At 47.4% G+C, this 22,500-nt stretch overlaps 1 protein-coding gene across 1 annotated transcript in view; it reads left to right on the forward strand.

The window, feature by feature from the left end:
* Positions 1–22,500, forward strand: part of LOC123743345 (GRB2-related adapter protein) — a 43,140-nt gene that overhangs the window by 19,308 nt on the left and 1,332 nt on the right. The window contains exons 4-5 of the mRNA XM_082973148.1: positions 20,641–20,809; positions 21,506–22,500. The exon at positions 21,506–22,500 is cut by the window's right edge and continues 1,332 nt beyond it. Of these exons, the coding sequence (XP_082829274.1) occupies positions 20,641–20,809; positions 21,506–21,685 (349 nt within the window). The 3' untranslated portion in view covers positions 21,686–22,500. The remainder of the gene's footprint in view (positions 1–20,640; positions 20,810–21,505) is intronic.

A 22,500-nucleotide genomic window follows, 5' to 3' on the forward strand; every position in this document is an offset into this window, starting at 1 on the left:
TGTCTATAATACACACTGTCTATAATACACACTGTCTATAATACACACTGTCTATAACACGACACTGTCTATAATACACACTGTCTATAATACACACTGTCTATAATACACACTGTCTGGAATACACACTGTCTATTAACACACACTGTCTATAATACACACTGTCTATAATACACACTGTCTATAATACACACTGTCTATAATACACACTGTCTATAATACACACTGTCTATAATACACACTGTCTATAATACACACTGTCTATAATACACACTGTCTATAATACACACTGTCTGTAATACACACTGTCTATAATACACACTGTCTATAATACACACTGTCTATAATACACACTGTCTATAATACACACTGTCTGTAATACACACTGTCTATAATACACACTGTCTATAATACACACTGTCTATAATACACACTGTCTATAATACATACTGTCTATAATACACACTGTCTATAATGACACACTGTCTATAATACACACTGTCTATAATACACACTGTCTATAATACACACTGTCTATAATACACACTGTCTGTAATACACACTGTCTATAATACACACTGTCTATAATACACACTGTCTATAATACACACTGTCTATAATACACACTGTCTATAACACACACTGTCTATAATACACACTGTCTATAATACACACTGTCTATAACACACACTGTCTATAATACACACTGTCTATAATACACACTGTCTATAATACACACTGTCTATAATACACACTGTCTATAATACACACTGTCTATAATACACACTGTCTATAATACACACTGTCTATAATACACACTGTCTGGAATACACACTGTCTATAATACACACTGTCTATAATACACACTGTCTATAATACACACTGTCTATAATACACACTGTCTATAATACACACTGTCTGGAATACACACTGTCTATAATACACACTGTCTATAATACACACTGTCTATAATACACACTGTCTATAATACACACTGTCTATAATACACACTGTCTATAATACACACTGTCTGGAATACACACTGTCTATAATACACACTGTCTATAATACACACTGTCTATAATACACACTGTCTATAATACACACTGTCTATAAAACCCATACACTTGGGCGGCAGGTTGCCTAGTGGGTGTTTGGCCAATAACTGAAAAGGTTGCTGGATCGAATCCCTGATCTGACAAGGTAAAAATCTGTCGTTCTGCCCCCTGAACAAGGCAGTTAACCCCACTGTTCCTTGGTAGGCTGTCATTGTAAATAATAATTTGTTCTTAACTGACTTTCCCTAGGTAAATAAAAAATAAAAACAACCTGTGACCACTTCCTGTGAGAGGAGGAGGGGGGGGGGGTGTCTATTCTGGTTCTGTGGATACAAGCTGCTCTCCTTCGGTCTGGATCACAGATTGTATAGATATTTATATCAGGGGATATGTGTACATAGTTCATGTCAGGGGGGTTGAACATAGTTACAGATAGAGAGAGAGAGAGAGACAGAGAGAGAGAGAGAGACAGAGAGAGAGAGAGAGAGAGAGACAGAGACAGAGAGAGAGAGACAGAGAGAGAGACAGAGAGAGAGACAGAGAGAGAGACAGAGAGACAGAGAGAGAGAGAGAGAGAGAGAGAGAGACAGAGAGAGAGACAGAGAGAGAGACAGAGAGAGAGAGAGAAAGAGACAGAGAGAGAGAGAGAGACAGAGACAGAGAGACAGAGACAGAGAGAGAGACAGAGAGAGACAGAGAGAGACAGAGAGAAAGAGACAGAGAGAGAGAGAGAGAGACAGAGAGAGACAGAGAGAAAGAGACAGAGAGAGATAGAGAGAGAGAGACAGAGAGAGCGAGAGACAGAGAGACAGAGAGAGAGACAGAGAGAGAGACAGAGAGACAGAGAGAGAGACAGAGAGAGAGAGAGAGACAGGGTTCTGTGTTGTTGTTTGTGTCACACTGCTTTGCTTTATCTTGGCCAGGTCGCAGTTTGTAAATGAGAACTTGTTCTCAACTGGCCTACCTGGTTAAATAAAGGACTTGTTCTCAACTAGCCCACCTGGTTAAATAAAGGTTAAATAAATGAATAAATAAAAAAAGACCAAGGAGTTCTCCAGTCATGTCAGGGACAGAGTTGTGGAGAAGTACAGATCAGGGTTGGGTTATAAAAAAATATCTGGAACTTTGAACATCCCACGGAGCAGCAATTAAATCCATTATTAAAAAATGCGAAAGAATTTGGCACCACAACAAACCTGCCAAGAGAGGGCCGCCCACCAAAACTCACCGACCAGGTAAAGAGGGCATTAAATCAGAGAGGCAACAAAGAGACCAAAGATAAACCCTGAAGGAGCTGCAAAGCTCCACAGCGGAGATTGGAGTATCTGTCCATAGGACCACTTTAAGCCGTACACTCCACAGAGCTGGGCTTTACGGAAGAGTGTCCAGAAAAAAAAGCCAATGCTTAAAGAAGAAAAATTAAACAACAGTCGAGTGGTTTTAAGGGGAAACATTTTAAATGTCTTGGAATGGCCTGGTCAAAGCCCAGACCTCAATCCAATTGGGAATCTGTGGTATGACTTACAGGTTGCTGTACACCAGCGGAACCCATCCAACTGGAAGGAGCTGGAGCAGTTTAGCCTTGAGGAATGGGCAAAAATCCCTGTGGCTAAATGTGCCAATCTTGTAGAGACATATTCCAAGAGACTTGCAGCTGTAATTGCTGCAAAAGGTGTCTCTACAAAGTATTAACTTTGAGGGGGGGGGGGGGGGGGGGTGAACAGTTATGCACGCTCAAGTTTTCAGTTTTTTTTTTTGTCTTATTTCTTGTTTGTTTTCACAATTTAAATAAAAAAATTGCATCTTCAAATTGGTAGGAATGTTGTGTAAATCAAATGATACAAACACCCCCCAAAAAAAATTATATTTTAATTCCAGGTTGTAAGGCAACAAAATAGGAAAAATGCCAAAGGGGGGTGAATACTTTTGTAAGGGACTGTATCTCTCGATATACGGCATATTGTCCCAGCGCCCCTGACCATAGAGAGCCCTTGGTTCTCTATGGTGTTGTAGGTCAGGGCGTGACTAGGGGGGGGGGGTGTTCTAGTCTTTCCATTTCTATGTTGGTGCTCTTGGTATGGGTTCCCAATTAGAGGCAGCTGATGTTTGTTGTCTCTAATTGGGGATCATACTTAAGTTCTCCATTTTTCCCACCTGCTTTATATTATATATATATTTTATTTTATATTTTTATCAACCGTGACACCATATCATCCCTGTCTCCTATTTATATCTCTCTATACAGTATATCATCTCTGTCTCCTATTTATATCTCTCTATAGAGTATATCATCTCTGTCTCCTATTGATATCTCTATATACAGTATATAATCTCTGTCTCCTATTTATATCTCTCTATACAGTATATCATCTCTGTCTCCTATTTATATCTCTCTATACAGTATATCATCTCTGTCTCCTATTTATATCTCTCTATAGAGTATATCATCTCTGTCTCCTATTGATATCTCTATATACAGTATATCATCTCTGTCTCCTATTTATATCTCTCTATACAGTATATCATCTCTGTCCCCTATTTATATCTCTCTATACAGTATATCATCTCTGTCTCCTATTTATATCTCTCTATATACAGTATATCATCTCTGTCTCCTATTTATATCTCTACATATACAGTATATCATCTCTGTCTCCTATTTATATCTCTATATATACAGTATATCATCTCTGTCGCCTATTTATATCTCTCTATATACAGTATATCATCTCTGTCTCCTATTTATATCTCTCTATATACAGTATATCATCTCTGTCTCCTATTTATATCTCTCTATAGAGTATATTCATCTCTGTCTCCTATTTATATCTCTCTATACAGTATATCATCTCTGTCTCCTATTTCTATCTCTCTACATACAGTATATCATCTCTGTCTCCTATTTCTATCTCTATATATACAGTATATCATCTCTGTCTCCTATTTCTATCTCTATATATACAGTATATCATCTAAGTCTCCTATTTATATCTCTACATACAGTATATCATCTCTGTCTCCTATTTCTATCTCTATATATACAGTATATCATCTCTGTCTCCTATTTATATCTCTCTATATACAGTATATCATCTCTGTCTCCTATTTATCTCTCTACATACAGTATATCATCTCTGTCTCCTATTTATATCTCTCTATATACAGTATATCATCTCTGTCTCCTATTTATATCTCTCTATATACAGTATATCATCTCTGTCTCCTATTTATATCTCTCTATACAGTATATAATCTCTGTCTCCTATTTATATCTCTACATACAGTATATCATCTCTGTCTCTCTATCTCTGACAGGTAGGAGACAGCTGCATGTCCTCTCTACTGCTGTTCACCATGTAGCTGTGTGTGTGTGTGTGTGTGTGTGTGTGTGTGTGTGTGTGTGTGTGTGTGTGTGTGTGTGTGTGTGTGTGTGTTGTCTGTGTGTGTGTGGTGTGTGTGTGTGTGTGTGTGTGTGTGTGTGTGTGTGTACTCCATGTAGAGATGTGAATATGTTGCTAGTTGTCTGTCAGATGTGTGTGAGGGAGGGACTTAGTGAGGGAGGGACTTAGGGAGGGAGGGAGGGACTTAGTGAGGGAGGGACTTAGTGAGAGAGGGACTTAGGGAGGGAGGGACTTAGGGAGTGAGGGAGGGACTTAGGGAGGGAGGAACTTAGGGAGGGAGGGAGGGACTTAGGGAGGGAGGGACTTAGTGAGAGAGGGACTTAGGGAGGGAGGGACTTAGGGAGTGAGGGAGGGACTTAGGGAGGGAGGACTTAGGGAGTGAGGGAGGGACTTAGGGAGGGAGGACTTAGGGAGTGAGGGGACTTAGGGAGTGAGGGAGGGACTTAGGGAGGGAGGGGACTTAGGGAGTGAGGGAGGGGACTTAGGGAGGGAGGACTTAGGGAGGGAGGGACTTAGGAAGGGATGGAGGGACTTAGGGAGGGAGGGACTTAGTGGAATGAATCCCTGGAGTGAAGAACACTTGTTTAGCTTTTAGCTTTCAGTTCCTCCCTCCTCTTCTCCGGCTAGCCTTACTGGGTCTATAGGAACATTAGCCTGCTGGCCTTACTGGGTGGATAGGAACATTAGCCTGCTGGCCTTACTGGGTGGATAGGAACATTAGCCTGTTAGCCTTACTGGGTGGATAGGAACATTAGCCTGCTAGCCTTACTGGGTGGATAGGAACATTAGCCTGCTAGCCTTACTGGGTGGATAGGAACATTAGCCTGTTAGCCTTACTGGGTGGATAGGAACATTAGCCTGTTAGCCTTACTGGGTGGATAGGAACATTAGCCTGCTGGCCTTACTGGGTGGATAGGAACATTAGCCTGTTAGCCTTACTGGGTGGATAGGAACATTAGCCTGTTAGCCTTACTGGGTGGATAGGAACATTAGCCTGTTAGCCTTACTGGGTGGATAGGAACATTAGCCTGTTAGCCTTACTGGGTGGATAGGAACATTAGCCTGTTAGCCTTACTGGGTGGATAGGAACATTAGCCTGCTGGCCTTACTGGGTGGATAGGAACATTAGCCTGCTGGCCTTACTGGGTGGATAGGAACATTAGCCTGTTAGCCTTACTGGGTGGATAGGAACATTAGCCTGCTGGCCTTACTGGGTGGATAGGAACATTAGCCTGTTAGCCTTACTGGGTGGATAGGAACATTAGCCTGTTAGCCTTACTGGGTGGATAGGAACATTAGCCTGTTAGCCTTACTGGGTGGATAGGAACATTAGCCTGTTAGCCTTACTGGGTGGATAGGAACATTAGCCTGTTAGCCTTACTGGGTCTATAGGAACATTAGCCTGCTGGTCTTACTAGGTGGATAGGAACATTAGCCTGCTGGCCTTACTGGGTGGATAGGAACATTAGCCTGTTAGCCTTACTGGGTGGATAGGAACATTAGCCTGCTGGCCTTACTGGGTGGATAGGAACATTAGCCTGCTGGCCTTACTGGGTGGATAGGAACATTAGCCTGTTAGCCTTACTGGGTGGATAGGAACATTAGCCTGTTAGCCTTACTGGGTCTATAGGAACATTAGCCTGTTAGCCTTACTGGGTGGATAGGAACATTAGCCTGTTAGCCTTACTGGGTGGATAGGAACATTAGCCTGTTAGCCTTACTGGGTGGATAGGAACATTAGCCTGTTAGCCTTACTGGGTGGATAGGAACATTAGCCTGTTAGCCTTACTGGGTGGATAGGAACATTAGCCTGCTGGCCTTACTGGGTGGATAGGAACATTAGCCTGTTAGCCTTACTGGGTGGATAGGAACATTAGCCTGTTAGCCTTACTGGGTGGATAGGAACATTAGCCTGATGGCCTTACTGGGTGGATAGGAACATTAGCCTGTTAGCCTTACTGGGTGGATAGGAACATTAGCCTGTTAGCCTTACTGGGTGGATAGGAACATTAGCCTGTTAGCCTTACTGGGTGGATAGGAACATTAGCCTGTTAGCCTTACTGGGTGGATAGGAACATTAGCCTGTTAGCCTTACTGGGTGGATAGGAACATTAGCCTGTTAGCCTTACTGGGTGGATAGGAACATTAGCCTGTTAGCCTTACTGGGTGGATAGGAACATTAGCCTGCTGGCCTTACTGGGTGGATAGGAACATTAGCCTGATTGCCTTATGGGTGGATAGGAACATTAGCCTGTTAGCCTTACTGGGTGGATAGGAACATTAGCCTGTTAGCCTTACTGGGTGGATAGGAACATTAGCCTGTTAGCCTTACTGGGTGGATAGGAACATTAGCCTGCTGGCCTTACTGGGTGGATAGGAACATTAGCCTGTTAGCCTTACTGGGTGGATAGGAACATTAGCCTGCTAGCCTTACTGGGTGGATAGGAACATTAGCCTGTTAGCCTTACTGGGTGGATAGGAACATTAGCCTGCTGGCCTTACTGGGTGGATAGAAACATTAGCCTGTTAGCCTTACTGGGTGGATAGGAACATTAGCCTGTTAGCCTTACTGGGTGGATAGGAACATTAGCCTGCTGGCCTTACTGGGTGGATAGGAACATTAGCCTGCTGGCCTTACTGGGTGGATAGGAACATTAGCCTGTTAGCCTTACTGGGTGGATAGGAACATTAGCCTGCTGGCCTTACTGGGTTGATAGGAACATTAGCCTGTTAGCCTTACTGGGTGGATAGGAACATTAGCCTGTTAGCCTTACTGGGTGGATAGGAACATTAGCCTGTTAGCCTTACTGGGTGGATAGGAACATTAGCCTGCTAGCCTTACTGGGTGGATAGGAACATTAGCCTGCTGGCCTTACTGGGTGGATAGGAACATTAGCCTGTTAGCCTTACTGGGTGGATAGGAACATTAGCCTGCTAGCCTTACTGGGTGGATAGGAACATTAGCCTGCTGGCCTTACTGGGTGGATAGGAACATTAGCCTGTTAGCCTTACTGGGTCTATAGGAACATTAGCCTGCTGGCCTTACTGGGTGGATAGGAACATTAGCCTGTTAGCCTTACTGGGTGGATAGGAACATTAGCCTGTTAGCCTTACTGGGTGGATAGGAGCATTAGCCTGTTAGCCTTACTGAGTGGATAGGAACATTAGCCTGTTAGCCTTACTGGGTGGATAGGAACATTAGCCTGCTAGCCTTACTGGGTGGATAGGAACATTAGCCTGCTGGCCTTACTGGGTGGATAGGAACATTAGCCTGCTGGCCTTACTGGGTGGATAGGAACATTAGCCTGTTAGCCTTACTGGGTCTATAGGAACATTAGCCTGCTGGCCTTACTGGGTGGATAGGAACATTAGCCTGTTAGCCTTACTGGGTGGATAGGAACATTAGCCTGCTAGCCTTACTGGGTGGATAGGAACATTAGCCTGTTAGCCTTACTGGGTGGATAGGAACATTAGCCTGCTGGCCTTACTGGGTGGATAGGAACATTAGCCCGCTGGCCTTACTGGGTGGATAGGAACATTAGCCTGCTGGCCTTACTGGGTGGATAGGAACATTAGCCTGCTGGCCTTACTGGGTCTATAGGAACATTAGCCTGCTGGCCTTACTGGGTGGATAGGAACATTAGCCCGCTGGCCTTACTGGGTCTATAGGAACATTAGCCTGCTGGCCTTACTGGGTGGATAGGAACATTAGCCTGCTGGCCTTACTGGGTGGATAGGAACATTAGCCCGCTGGCCTTACTGGGTCTATAGGAACATTAGCCTGCTGGCCTTACTGGGTGGATAGGAACATTAGCCTGCTGGCCTTACTGGGTGGATAGGAACATTAGCCTGCTGGCCTTACTGGGTGGATAGGAACATTAGCCTGTTAGCCTTACTGGGTGGATAGGAACATTAGCCTGTTAGCCTTACTGGGTGGATAGGAACATTAGCCTGTTAGCCTTACTGGGTGGATAGGAACATTAGCCTGCTGGCCTTACTGGGTGGATAGGAACATTAGCCTGTTAGCCTTACTGGGTGGATAGGAACATTAGCCTGTTAGCCTTACTGGGTGGATAGGAACATTAGCCTGTTAGCCTTACTGGGTGGATAGGAACATTAGCCTGCTAGCCTTACTGGGTGGATAGGAACATTAGCCTGCTGGCCTTACTGGGTGGATAGGAACATTAGCCTGTTAGCCTTACTGGGTGGATAGGAACATTAGCCTGTTAGCCTTACTGGGTGGATAGGAACATTAGCCTGCTGGCCTTACTGGGTGGATAGGAACATTAGCCTGTTAGCCTTACTGGGTGGATAGGAACATTAGCCTGTTAGCCTTACTGGGTGGATAGGAACATTAGCCTGCTGATCTTACTGGGTGGATAGGAACATTAGCCTGCTGGCCTTACTGGGTGGATAGGAACATTATCCTGCTGGCCTTTCTGGGTGGATAGGAACATTAGCCTGCTGGCCTTACTGGGTGGATAGGAACATTAGCCTGTTAGCCTTACTGGGTGGATAGGAACATTAGCCTGTTAGCCTTACTGGGTGGATAGGAACATTAGCCTGCTGGCCTTACTGGGTGGATAGGAACATTAGCCTGCTGGCCTTACTGGGTCTATAGGAACATTAGCCTGCTGGCCTTACTGGGTGGATAGGAACATTAGCCTGTTAGCCTTACTGGGTCTATAGGAACATTAGCCTGCTGGCCTTACTGGGTGGATAGGAACATTAGCCTGCTGGCCTTACTGGGTGGATAGGAACATTAGCCTGTTAGCCTTACTGGGTGGATAGGAACATTAGCCTGTTAGCCTTACTGGGTCTATAGGAACATTAGCCTGCTGGCCTTACTGGGTGGATAGGAACATTAGCCTGTTAGCCTTACTGGGTGGATAGGAACATTAGCCTGTTAGCCTTACTGGGTGGATAGGAACATTAGCCTGCTGGCCTTACTGGGTGGATAGGAACATTAGCCTGCTGGCCTTACTGGGTGGATAGGAACATTAGCCTGCTGGCCTTACTGGGTGGATAGGAACATTAGCCTGTTAGCCTTACTGGGTGGATAGGAACGTTAGCCTGCTGGCCTTACTGGGTGGATAGGAACATTAGCCTGCTGGCCTTACTGGGTGGATAGGAACATTAGCCTGCTGGCCTTACTGGGTGGATAGGAACATTAGCCTGTTAGCCTTACTGGGTGGATAGGAACATTAGCCTGCTAGCCTTACTGGGTGGATAGGAACATTAGCCTGCTAGCCTTACTGAGTGGATAGGAACATTAGCCTGTTAGCCTTACTGGGTGGATAGGAACATTAGCCTGTTAGCCTTACTGGGTGGATAGGAACATTAGCCTGTTAGCCTTACTGGGTGGATAGGAACATTAGCCTGCTGGCCTTACTGGGTGGATAGGAACATTAGCCCGCTGGTCTTACTGGGTGGATAGGAACATTAGCCTGCTGGCCTTACTGGGTGGATAGGAACATTAGCCTGTTAGCCTTACTGGGTGGATAGGAACATTAGCCTGCCAACCTTACTGGGTGGATAGGAACATTAGCCTGTTAGCCTTACTGGGTGGATAGGAACATTAGCCTGCTGGCCTTACTGGGTGGATAGGAACATTAGCCCGCTGGTCTTACTGGGTGGATAGGAACATTAGCCTGCTGGCCTTACTGGGTGGATAGGAACATTAGCCTGCTGGCCTTACTGGGTCTATAGGAACATTAGCCTGCTGGCCTTACTGGGTGGATAGGAACATTAGCCCGCTGGCCTTACTGGGTCTATAGGAACATTAGCCTGCTGGCCTTACTGGGTGGATAGGAACATTAGCCTGCTGATCTTACTGGGTGGATAGGAACATTAGCCTGCTGGCCTTACTGGGTGGATAGGAACATTAGCCTGTTAGCCTTACTGGGTGGATAGGAACGTTAGCCTGCTGGCCTTACTGGGTGGATAGGAACATTAGCCTGCTGGCCTTACTGGGTGGATAGGAACATTAGCCTGCTGGCCTTACTGGGTGGATAGGAACATTAGCCTGTTAGCCTTACTGGGTGGATAGGAACATTAGCCTGCTAGCCTTACTGGGTGGATAGGAACATTAGCCTGCTAGCCTTACTGAGTGGATAGGAACATTAGCCTGTTAGCCTTACTGGGTGGATAGGAACATTAGCCTGTTAGCCTTACTGGGTGGATAGGAACATTAGCCTGTTAGCCTTACTGGGTGGATAGGAACATTAGCCTGCTGGCCTTACTGGGTGGATAGGAACATTAGCCCGCTGGTCTTACTGGGTGGATAGGAACATTAGCCTGCTGGCCTTACTGGGTGGATAGGAACATTAGCCTGTTAGCCTTACTGGGTGGATAGGAACATTAGCCTGCCAACCTTACTGGGTGGATAGGAACATTAGCCTGTTAGCCTTACTGGGTGGATAGGAACATTAGCCTGCTGGCCTTACTGGGTGGATAGGAACATTAGCCCGCTGGTCTTACTGGGTGGATAGGAACATTAGCCTGCTGGCCTTACTGGGTGGATAGGAACATTAGCCTGCTGGCCTTACTGGGTCTATAGGAACATTAGCCTGCTGGCCTTACTGGGTGGATAGGAACATTAGCCCGCTGGCCTTACTGGGTCTATAGGAACATTAGCCTGCTGGCCTTACTGGGTGGATAGGAACATTAGCCTGCTGATCTTACTGGGTGGATAGGAACATTAGCCTGCTGGCCTTACTGGGTGGATAGGAACATTATCCTGCTGGCCTTTCTGGGTGGATAGGAACATTAGCCTGCTGGCCTTACTGGGTGGATAGGAACATTAGCCTGTTAGCCTTACTGGGTGGATAGGAACATTAGCCTGTTAGCCTTACTGGGTGGATAGGAACATTAGCCTGTTAGCCTTACTGGGTGGATAGGAACATTAGCCTGCTGGCCTTACTGGGTGGATAGGAACATTAGCCTGCTGGCCTTACTGGGTCTATAGGAACATTAGCCTGCTGGCCTTACTGGGTGGATAGGAACATTAGCCTGTTAGCCTTACTGGGTCTATAGGAACATTAGCCTGCTGGCCTTACTGGGTGGATAGGAACATTAGCCTGCTGGCCTTACTGGGTGGATAGGAACATTAGCCTGTTAGCCTTACTGGGTGGATAGGAACATTAGCCTGCTGGCCTTACTGGGTGGATAGGAACATTAGCCTGTTAGCCTTACTGGGTGGATAGGAACATTAGCCTGCTGGCCTTACTGGGTGGATAGGAACATTAGCCTGCTGGCCTTACTGGGTGGATAGGAACATTAGCCTGTTAGCCTTACTGGGTGGATAGGAACATTAGCCTGTTAGCCTAACTGGGTCTATAGGAACATTAGCCTTTTGGCCTTACTGGGTGGATAGGAACATTAGCCTGTTAGCCTTACTGGGTGGATAGGAACATTAGCCTGTTAGCCTTACTGGGTGGATAGGAGCATTAGCCTGTTAGCCTTACTGAGTGGATAGGAACATTAGCCTGTTAGCCTTACTGGGTGGATAGGAACATTAGCCTGCTAGCCTTACTGGGTGGATAGGAACATTAGCCTGCTGGCCTTACTGGGTGGATAGGAACATTAGCCTGCTGGCCTTACTGGGTCTATAGGAACATTAGCCTGTTAGCCTTACTGGGTGGATAGGAACATTAGCCTGTTAGCCTTACTGGGTGGATAGGAACATTAGCCTGCTGGCTTTACTGGGTGGATAGGAACATTAGCCTGCTGGCCTTACTGGGTGGATAGGAACATTAGCCTGCTGGCCTTACTGGGTGGATAGGAACATTAGCCTGCTGGCCTTACTGGGTGGATAGGAACATTAGCCTGCTGGCCTTACTGGGTGGATAGGAACATTAGCCCGCTGGTCTTACTGGGTGGATAGGAACATTAGCCCGCTGGCCTTACTGGGTGGATAGGAACATTAGCCTGCTGGCCTTACTGGGTCTATAGGAACATTAGCCTGCTGGCCTTACTGGGTGGATAGGGAACATTAGCCCGCTGGCCTTACTGGGTCTATAGGAACATTAGCCTGCTGGCCTTACTGGGTGGATAGGAACATTAGCCTGCTGGCCTTACTGGGTGGATAGGAACATTAGCCTGTTAGCCTTACTGGGTGGATAGGAACATTAGCCTGTTAGCCTTACTGGGTGGATAGGAACATTAGCCTGCTGGCCTTACTGGGTGGATAGGAACATTAGCCTGCTGGCCTTACTGGGTCTATAGGAACATTAGCCTGCTGGCCTTACTGGGTGGATAGGACATTAGCCTGCTGGCCTTACTGGGTGGATAGGAACATTAGCCTGCTGGCCTTACTGGGTGGATAGGAACATTAGCCTGCTGGCCTTACTGGGTGGATAGGAACATTAGCCTGTTAGCCTTACTGGGTGGATAGGAACATTAGCCTGTTAGCCTTACTGGGTGGATAGGAACATTAGCCTGTTAGCCTTACTGGGTCTATAGGAACATTAGCCTGCTGGCCTTACTGGGTGGATAGGAACATTAGCCTGTTAGCCTTACTGGGTGGATAGGAACATTAGCCTGTTAGCCTTACTGGGTGGATAGGAACATTAGCCTGCTGGCCTTACTGGGTGGATAGGAACATTAGCCTGCTGGCCTTACTGGGTGGATAGGAACATTAGCCTGTTAGCCTTACTGGGTGGATAGGAACATTAGCCTGCTGGCCTTACTGGGTGGATAGGAACATTAGCCTGTTAGCCTTACTGGGTGGATAGGAACATTAGCCTGCTGGCCTTACTGGGTGGATAGGAACATTAGCCTGTTAGCCTTACTGGGTGGATAGGAACATTAGCCTGCTGGCCTTACTGGGTGGATAGGAACATTAGCCTGTTAGCCTTACTGGGTGGATAGGAACATTAGCCTGTTAGCCTTACTGGGTGGATAGGAACATTAGCCTGTTAGCCTTACTGGGTGGATAGGAACATTAGCCTGCTGGCCTTACTGGGTGGATAGGAACATTAGCCTGTTAGCCTTACTGGGTGGATAGGAACATTAGCCTGTTAGCCTTACTGGGTGGATAGGAACATTAGCCTGTTAGCCTTACTGGGTGGATAGGAACATTAGCCTGTTAGCCTTACTGGGTGGATAGGAACATTAGCCTGCTGGCCTTACTGGGTGGATAGGAACATTAGCCTGTTAGCCTTACTGGGTGGATAGGAACATTAGCCTGTTAGCCTTACTGGGTCTATAGGAACATTAGCCTGCTAGCCTTACTGGGTCTATAGGAACATTAGCCTGCTGGCCTTACTGGGTGGATAGGAACATTAGCCTGTTAGCCTTACTGGGTGGATAGGAACATTAGCCTGCCAACCTTACTGGGTGGATAGGAACATTAGCCTGTTAGCCTTACTGGGTGGATAGGAACATTAGCCTGCTGGCCTTACTGGGTGGATAGGAACATTAGCCCGCTGGTCTTACTGGGTGGATAGGAACATTAGCCTGCTGGCCTTACTGGGTGGATAGGAACATTAGCCTGCTGGCCTTACTGGGTCTATAGGAACATTAGCCTGCTGGCCTTACTGGGTGGATAGGAACATTAGCCCGCTGGCCTTACTGGGTCTATAGGAACATTAGCCTGCTGGCCTTACTGGGTGGATAGGAACATTAGCCTGCTGATCTTACTGGGTGGATAGGAACATTAGCCTGCTGGCCTTACTGGGTGGATAGGAACATTATCCTGCTGGCCTTTCTGGGTGGATAGGAACATTAGCCTGCTGGCCTTACTGGGTGGATAGGAACATTAGCCTGTTAGCCTTACTGGGTGGATAGGAACATTAGCCTGTTAGCCTTACTGGGTGGATAGGAACATTAGCCTGTTAGCCTTACTGGGTGGATAGGAACATTAGCCTGCTGGCCTTACTGGGTGGATAGGAACATTAGCCTGCTGGCCTTACTGGGTCTATAGGAACATTAGCCTGCTGGCCTTACTGGGTGGATAGGAACATTAGCCTGTTAGCCTTACTGGGTCTATAGGAACATTAGCCTGCTGGCCTTACTGGGTGGATAGGAACATTAGCCTGCTGGCCTTACTGGGTGGATAGGAACATTAGCCTGTTAGCCTTACTGGGTGGATAGGAACATTAGCCTGCTGGCCTTACTGGGTGGATAGGAACATTAGCCTGTTAGCCTTACTGGGTGGATAGGAACATTAGCCTGCTGGCCTTACTGGGTGGATAGGAACATTAGCCTGCTGGCCTTACTGGGTGGATAGGAACATTAGCCTGTTAGCCTTACTGGGTGGATAGGAACATTAGCCTGTTAGCCTTACTGGGTCTATAGGAACATTAGCCTTTTGGCCTTACTGGGTGGATAGGAACATTAGCCTGTTAGCCTTACTGGGTGGATAGGAACATTAGCCTGTTAGCCTTACTGGGTGGATAGGAGCATTAGCCTGTTAGCCTTACTGAGTGGATAGGAACATTAGCCTGTTAGCCTTACTGGGTGGATAGGAACATTAGCCTGCTAGCCTTACTGGGTGGATAGGAACATTAGCCTGCTGGCCTTACTGGGTGGATAGGAACATTAGCCTGCTGGCCTTACTGGGTGGATAGGAACATTAGCCTGTTAGCCTTACTGGGTCTATAGGAACATTAGCCTGCTGGCCTTACTGGGTGGATAGGAACATTAGCCTGTTAGCCTTACTGGGTGGATAGGAACATTAGCCTGTTAGCCTTAATGGGTGGATAGGAACATTAGCCTGCTGGCCTTACTGGGTCTATAGGAACATTAGCCTGTTAGCCTTACTGGGTGGATAGGAACATTAGCCTGTTAGCCTTACTGGGTGGATAGGAACATTAGCCTGCTGGCCTTACTGGGTGGATAGGAACATTAGCCTGCTGGCCTTACTGGGTGAATAGGAACATTAGCCTGCTGGCCTTACTGGGTGGATAGGAACATTAGCCTGCTGGCCTTACTGGGTGGATAGGAACATTAGCCTGCTGGCCTTACTGGGTGGATAGGAACATTAGCCCGCTGGTCTTACTGGGTGGATAGGAACATTAGCCCGCTGGCCTTACTGGGTGGATAGGAACATTAGCCTGCTGGCCTTACTGGGTCTATAGGAACATTAGCCTGCTGGCCTTACTGGGTGGATAGGGAACATTAGCCCGCTGGCCTTACTGGGTCTATAGGAACATTAGCCTGCTGGCCTTACTGGGTGGATAGGAACATTAGCCTGCTGGCCTTACTGGGTGGATAGGAACATTAGCCTGTTAGCCTTACTGGGTGGATAGGAACATTAGCCTGTTAGCCTTACTGGGTGGATAGGAACATTAGCCTGCTGGCCTTACTGGGTGGATAGGAACATTAGCCTGCTGGCCTTACTGGGTCTATAAGAACATTAGCCTGCTGGCCTTACTGGGTGGATAGGAACATTAGCCTGCTGGCCTTACTGGGTGGATAGGAACATTAGCCTGCTGGCCTTACTGGGTGGATAGGAACATTAGCCTGCTGGCCTTACTGGGTGGATAGGAACATTAGCCTGTTAGCCTTACTGGGTGGATAGGAACATTAGCCTGTTAGCCTTACTGGGTGGATAGGAACATTAGCCTGTTAGCCTTACTGGGTCTATAGGAACATTAGCCTGCTGGCCTTACTGGGTGGATAGGAACATTAGCCTGTTAGCCTTACTGGGTGGATAGGAACATTAGCCTGTTAGCCTTACTGGGTCTATAGGAACATTAGCCTGCTGGCCTTACTGGGTGGATAGGAACATTAGCCTGCTGGCCTTACTGGGTGGATAGGAACATTAGCCTGCTGGCCTTACTGGGTGGATAGGAACATTAGCCTGTTAGCCTTACTGGGTGGATAGGAACATTAGCCTGCTGGCCTTACTGGGTGGATAGGAACATTAGCCTGTTAGCCTTACTGGGTGGATAGGAACATTAGCCTGCTGGCCTTACTGGGTGGATAGGAACATTAGCCTGTTAGCCTTACTGGGTGGATAGGAACATTAGCCTGTTAGCCTTACTGGGTGGATAGGAACATTAGCCTGTTAGCCTTACTGGGTGGATAGGAACATTAGCCTGCTGGCCTTACTGAGTGGATAGGAACATTAGCCTGTTAGCCTTACTGGGTGGATAGGAACATTAGCCTGTTAGCCTTACTGGGTGGATAGGAACATTAGCCTGCTGGCCTTACTGGGTGGATAGGAACATTAGCCTGTTAGCCTTACTGGGTGGATAGGAACATTAGCCTGCTGGCCTTACTGGGTGGATAGGAACATTAGCCTGCTGGCCTTACTGGGTGGATAGGAACATTAGCCTGTTAGCCTTACTGGGTCTATAGGAACATTAGCCCGAGCTATTTAGGAGGGATATCACACCTGGCATAAATGATTGTCTAGTTGTGTTTTTCCTGCTGAGGGGTGCCCTATACCTGCACCCAGAGGGGAGTAGTTCAACGTCCAGGTACAGGGGTGGCTTGCTGATGGACCTGACCTTAAAGATCTCATCCAGGCCTGTCTGTTTCACTCCAAGTACCTTGCTTGCTGTGGTAATAATCCTTCTCAGCAAATTTCTCTGGCTGACAGTGGCATTGCCAAACCAACAAAACAATACAAAAAGTTAAAATACTCTCAATGAAAGATTAGATAAAACACAGTCAGTACAGTCTACTTTAAAAATATCCAGCTTTTTGAGAAAGTACAATCTCTGTTGGCTCTTGTTGTAGATCAGGTCTGTACATTTACACCACTGAAACTTATTGTCCAAGAGGACACACAGATATCTCTATTCCTCTACACTCTCTATGTCCTGACCTCTGATATAGATGTTACAGTGGTAGGTGTTGTACACTTCCTGAAGTCTATACACACATCTCTTTGGTCTTACTGGTATTGAGGACCAAGTGTGATTCCTCACACCGCTCTACCAAGTCATCTAGGACCAGGCCAGTTTTTGGAGTCAAATTTATCTCCACTTTTGTGGATTGAGGTGATCAGTCCTTGGTTCCAAAATATCGGGGGAAGATGCCAGAGCTGAGGATGATGTTAAAGAGTTTAAGTATAGCCAATTGGAATTTGTGGTCTGTATATTTTATCATTTCATTGAGGATCCCATCAACACCACAGGCCTTTTGGTGTCGGAGGGTTTGTGTTTTGTCCTGTAGTTCATTCAAGGTAATTGGTGAATCCAGTGGGTTCTGGTCTTTAATAGTTGATTCTAAGATTTGTATTTGATCATTTATATGTTTTTGCTGTTTGTTCTTCGTTATAGATAGATTGGAGAAGTGGTTTGCCCAGACATCTCCATTTTGGATAGATTTATGACGTTCCTTCTTTTAGGGTATTTCTGTAATTGTTTTAGTGATTCACCATAGAAGAAGACGTGGACTCAGGGGGGTTTTCTGGTTCTCTGTGTTTTTTGGGGTTGGACAGGTTTCTCCATTTCGTTCTTAGGTTTTTACATTCTTCATCAAACTATTTGTCATTGTTGTTCATTTTTGTTCATTTTCTTCAGTTTTCTGTTTGAAATGTTTTAACCTGATAAGGAAGCTGAGAGGTCAAATATACTGTTAACATTTTCTACTGCCAAGTTTACACCTTCACTATTACAGTGGAACGTTTTGTCCAGGAAGTTGTTCTAGAAGGGATTGAATTTGTCGTTGCCTAATTGTTGTTTGGTAGGTTTCCACACTACTTTCCTTCCATCTATAGCATTTCTTTATGTTACTCAGTTCCTTTGGCTTTGATGCCTCATGATTGAGTATTTCTCTGTTAAAGTAGACTGTGATTTAGCTGTGATCTGATAGGGGTGTCAGTGGACTGACTGTGAACGCTCTGAGAGACTCTGGGGTGATCTCAGTGATAAAGTAGACTATGTACATACCCAGCGTGCGACAGAGCTGCAGGAGTTGTCACCCATTTTTTGTTAGTTGTTTTTGTCATAGTTGTGTCTAAGGGGGGCATATTTGGGGAGGGAATGATTGATTTCCCCCTCCAGGATGGAGAAGCTGGCATCGTTATAGTATGGGGGATTCTAGTGGGGGGATATAGGTAGGATGGAGAAGCTGGCATCGTTATAGTATGGGGGATTCTAGTGGGGGGATATAGGTAGGATGGAGAAGCTGGCATCGTTATAGTATGGGGGATTCTAGTGGGGGGATATAGGTAGGATGGAGAAGCTGGCATCGTTATAGTATGGGGGATTCTAGTGGGGGGATATAGGTAGGATGGAGAAGCTGGCATCGTTATAGTATGGGGGATTCTAGTGGGGGGATATAGGTAGGATGGAGAAGCTGGCATCGTTATAGTATGGGGGATTATATTGGGGGGATATAGGTAGGATGGAGAAGCTGGCATCGTTATAGTATGGGGGATTCTAGTGGGGGGATATAGGTAGGATGGAGAAGCTGGCATCGTTATAGTATGGGGGATTCTAGTGGGGGGATATAGGTAGCACACAGGAGGATATTTATAATGAGGTCCTCTTTGGGGGGGGGGGGGGGGCATGGGTCTGATCTGAGGGGGCCTAAATTGGGTGTGGGCATGGTTGGCTTAGGGGGGGGTGTCCCACAGGTCTGGGAGGGGTGGGGTGGGGAGTCTCCCTGGTCTGGGTGGGGTGGGGAGTCTCCCTGGTCTGGGAGGGGAGGGGAGTCTCCCTGGTCTGTGGGGGTTATATAATGAAGAGGTCTGGGGGTGACTCGTCTGTGGGGGTTATATAATGTAGAGGTCTGGGGGTGGCTGGTCTGTGGGGGTTATATAATGAAGAGGTCTGGGGGTGGCTGGTCTGTGGGGGTTATATAATGAAGAGGTCTGGGGGTGGCTGGTCTGTGGGGGTTATATAATGAAGAGGTCTGGGGGTGGCTCGTCTGTGGGGGTTATATAATGAAGAGGTCTGGGGGTGACTCGTCTGTGGGGGTTGTATAATGAAGAGGTCTGGGGGTGACTCGTCTGTGGGGGTTGTATAATGAAGAGGTCTGGGGTGGCTCGTCTGTGGGGGTTATATAATGAAGAGGTCTGGGGGTTGCTGGTCTGTGGGGGTTATATAATGAAGAGGTCTGGGGGTGGCTGGTCTGTGGGGGTTATATAATGAAGAGGTCTGGGGTTGCTGGTCTGTGGGGGTTGTATAATGAAGAGGTCTGGGGGTGGCTGGTCTGTGGGGGTTGTATAATGAAGAGGTCTGGGGGTGGCTCGTCTGTGGGGGTTATATAATGAAGAGGTCTGGGGGTGGCTGGTCTGTGGGGGTTATATAATGAAGAGGTCTGGGGGTTTCTCGTCTGTGGGGGTTATATAATGAAGAGGTCTGGGGGTGACCCGTCTGTGGGGGTTATATAATGAAGAGGTCTGGGGGTGGCTGATCTGTGGGGGTTGTATAATGAAGAGGTCTGGGGGTGACCCGTCTGTGGGGGTTATATAATGAAGAGGTCTGGGGGTGGCTGGTCTGTGGGGGTTATATAATGAAGAGGTCTGGGGGTGGCTGGTCTGTGGGGGTTGTATAATGAAGAGGTCTGGGGGTGGCTGGTCTGTGGGGGTTGTATAATGAAGAGGTCTGGGGTGGCTGGTCTGTGGGGGTTATATAATGAAGAGGTCTGGGGGTGACCCGTTCGGGTCTGGGGGAGCTATCTTTCTCAAGAGAGGCTGATTCTTTGATTAGGTGGGAGTCCAGCTGAACCTGTTTGGGGGGGGGGGGGTTACCCTGTACCATTACTGTTCCAGACTTATAGAGATTTATATTAGCTGACTCAGAGTCCTCGTTGTCTAGTATCCTGAGTTTCCACCCCTCGTTAACACCCCCTCTCTTAACATAGGGGTAGTGTGCTAATAGTGTGCTCTCTCTCTATCTCTCTCTCTCTCTTCCGCCCCTCTCTTTCTTCCTCCTCTCTCTCTCTCTCTCTCTCTCTCTCTCTTCCTCCCCCATTTCTCTCTCTCTCTTCTTCCTCTCCCTCTCTCTCTCTTCCTCCTCTCTCTCTCTGTCTCTCTCTCCCCAACCCTCTCTCTCTCTTCCTCCTCTCTCTCTCTCTCTCTCTCTCTCTCTCTTCCTCATCTCTCTCTCTCTTCCTCCTCTCTCTCTGTCTCTCTCTCTCTCTCTCTCTTCCTCCTCTCTCTCTTCCTCCTCTTCCTCCTCTCTCTCTCTCTCCTCTCTCTCTTCCTCCTCTCTCTCTCTCTGTCTCTCTGTCTCTCTGTCTCTCTCTCTCTCTCTCTCCCCCCTGTCTCCCTCTAGTTATGGGGACCATGTGCAGCACTTCAAGGTGCTCCAGGACAGGTCAGGACAGTACTTTGTTTGGGAGGAGATGTTCTTCTCTCTGAACCAGATGGTGGAGTTCTATCATAGCAACAGCATCGCCAAGGAGGGAATCGTCGTCCTACGAGACCCAGAACAATGTGCCAGGGTAACAACTGAACATATCAATTACATTTCAATTAATCTCTCTGTCTCTCTCTCTCTCTCTCTCTCTCTCTCTCTACCTCTCTACCTCTCTCTCTCTACCTCTCTACCTCTCTCTCTCAACCTTCCTCTCTCTCTCTCTGTCTCTCTCTCTCTCTCTCTCTGTCTCTCTACCTCTCTCTACCTCTCTATTCTATTATTTCTCTCTCTCTGTCTCTACCACCCCTCTCTTACTAGCCTGGTCTGAACATTACTAGCCTGGTCTGAACAATACTAGCCTGGTCTGAACATTACTAGCCTGGTCTGAACATTACTAGCCTGGTCTGAACAGTACTAGCCTGGTCTGAACAGTACTAGCCTGGTATGAACAATACTAGCCTGGTCTGAACATTACTAGCCTGGTCTGAACATTACTAGCCTGGTCTGAACAGTACCAGCCTGGTCTGAACAGTACCAGCCTGGTCTGAACAGTACTAGCCTGGTCTGAACAATACTAGCCTGGTCTGAACAATACCAGCCTGGTCTGAACAGTACTAGCCTGGTCTGAACATTACTAGCCTGGTCTGAACATTACTAGCCTGGTCTGAACATTACTAGCCTGGTCTGAACAGTACTAGCCTGGTCTGAGACGTGCATAGCATCAGCAGGGTTTGTATTCATCATTGGTCTAACCCTGTCCTGTACCCCCCCCCCCCTCCAGCTCCCCCACCACGCCCACGCTCTGTTTGACTTCACCCCCCACCACCCCTCCCAGCTACGCTTCCTCCGCGGTGATATCATCGACCTGCTCGACTGTTCTGATTCGCTGCGCTGGAGAGGCCGTTGTCATGGACGCGTCGGATTCTTCCCCCCGGAGTATGTCCAGGCCGTCTACCAATGACCCCGCCCCCATCTACAACGGACCCCGCCCCATCTACAGCGAACCCCACCCCCATCTACAATGGACCCCGCCCCCATCTACAACGGACCCCACCCCCATCTGCCCCGCCCCATCTACCAATGACCCCGCCCCCATCTACAACGAACCCCGCCCCATCTACCACTGCCCCACCCCCATCTGCCCCTGCCCCCGCCCCATCTACAACGAACCCCGCCCCATCTACCACTGCCCCGCCCCATATATCACTGACTTGTCAATCAAACTACTGACTGATATTAAAATGAGAGGAGAGACAGAGAGACTGGAGAGAGACTGGAGAGAGACTGGAGAGAGTGGAGAGAGACTGGAGAGAGACTGGAGAGAGACTGGAGAGAGTGGAGAGAGACTGGAGAGAGACTGGAGAGAGTGGAGAGAGACTGGAGAGAGACTGGAGAGAGACTGGAGAGAGACAGCAGCTGGAGAGAGACTGGAGAGAGACTGGAGAAAGACTGGAGAGAGACTGGAGAAAGACTGGAGAGAGACTGGAGAAAGACTGGAGAGAGACTGGAGAGAGACTGGAGAGAGACTGGAGAGAGACTGGAGAGAGACTGGAGAGAGACTGGAGAGAGACAGCAGCTGGAGAGAGACTGGAGAGAGACTGGAGAGAGACTGGAGAGAGACTGGAGAGAGACTGGAGAGAGACAGCAGCTGGAGAAAGACTGGAGAGAGACTGGAGAGAGACTGGAGAAAGACTGGAGAGAGACTGGAGAGAGACTGGAGAGAGACTGGAGAGAGACTGGAGAGAGACAGCAGCTGGAGAGAGACTGGAGAGAGAC

The sequence above is a fragment of the Salmo salar genome, chromosome 03 (assembly GCF_965601325.2).
Source record: "Salmo salar chromosome 03, fSalSal1, whole genome shotgun sequence".
NCBI lineage: Eukaryota > Metazoa > Chordata > Actinopteri > Salmoniformes > Salmonidae > Salmo > Salmo salar.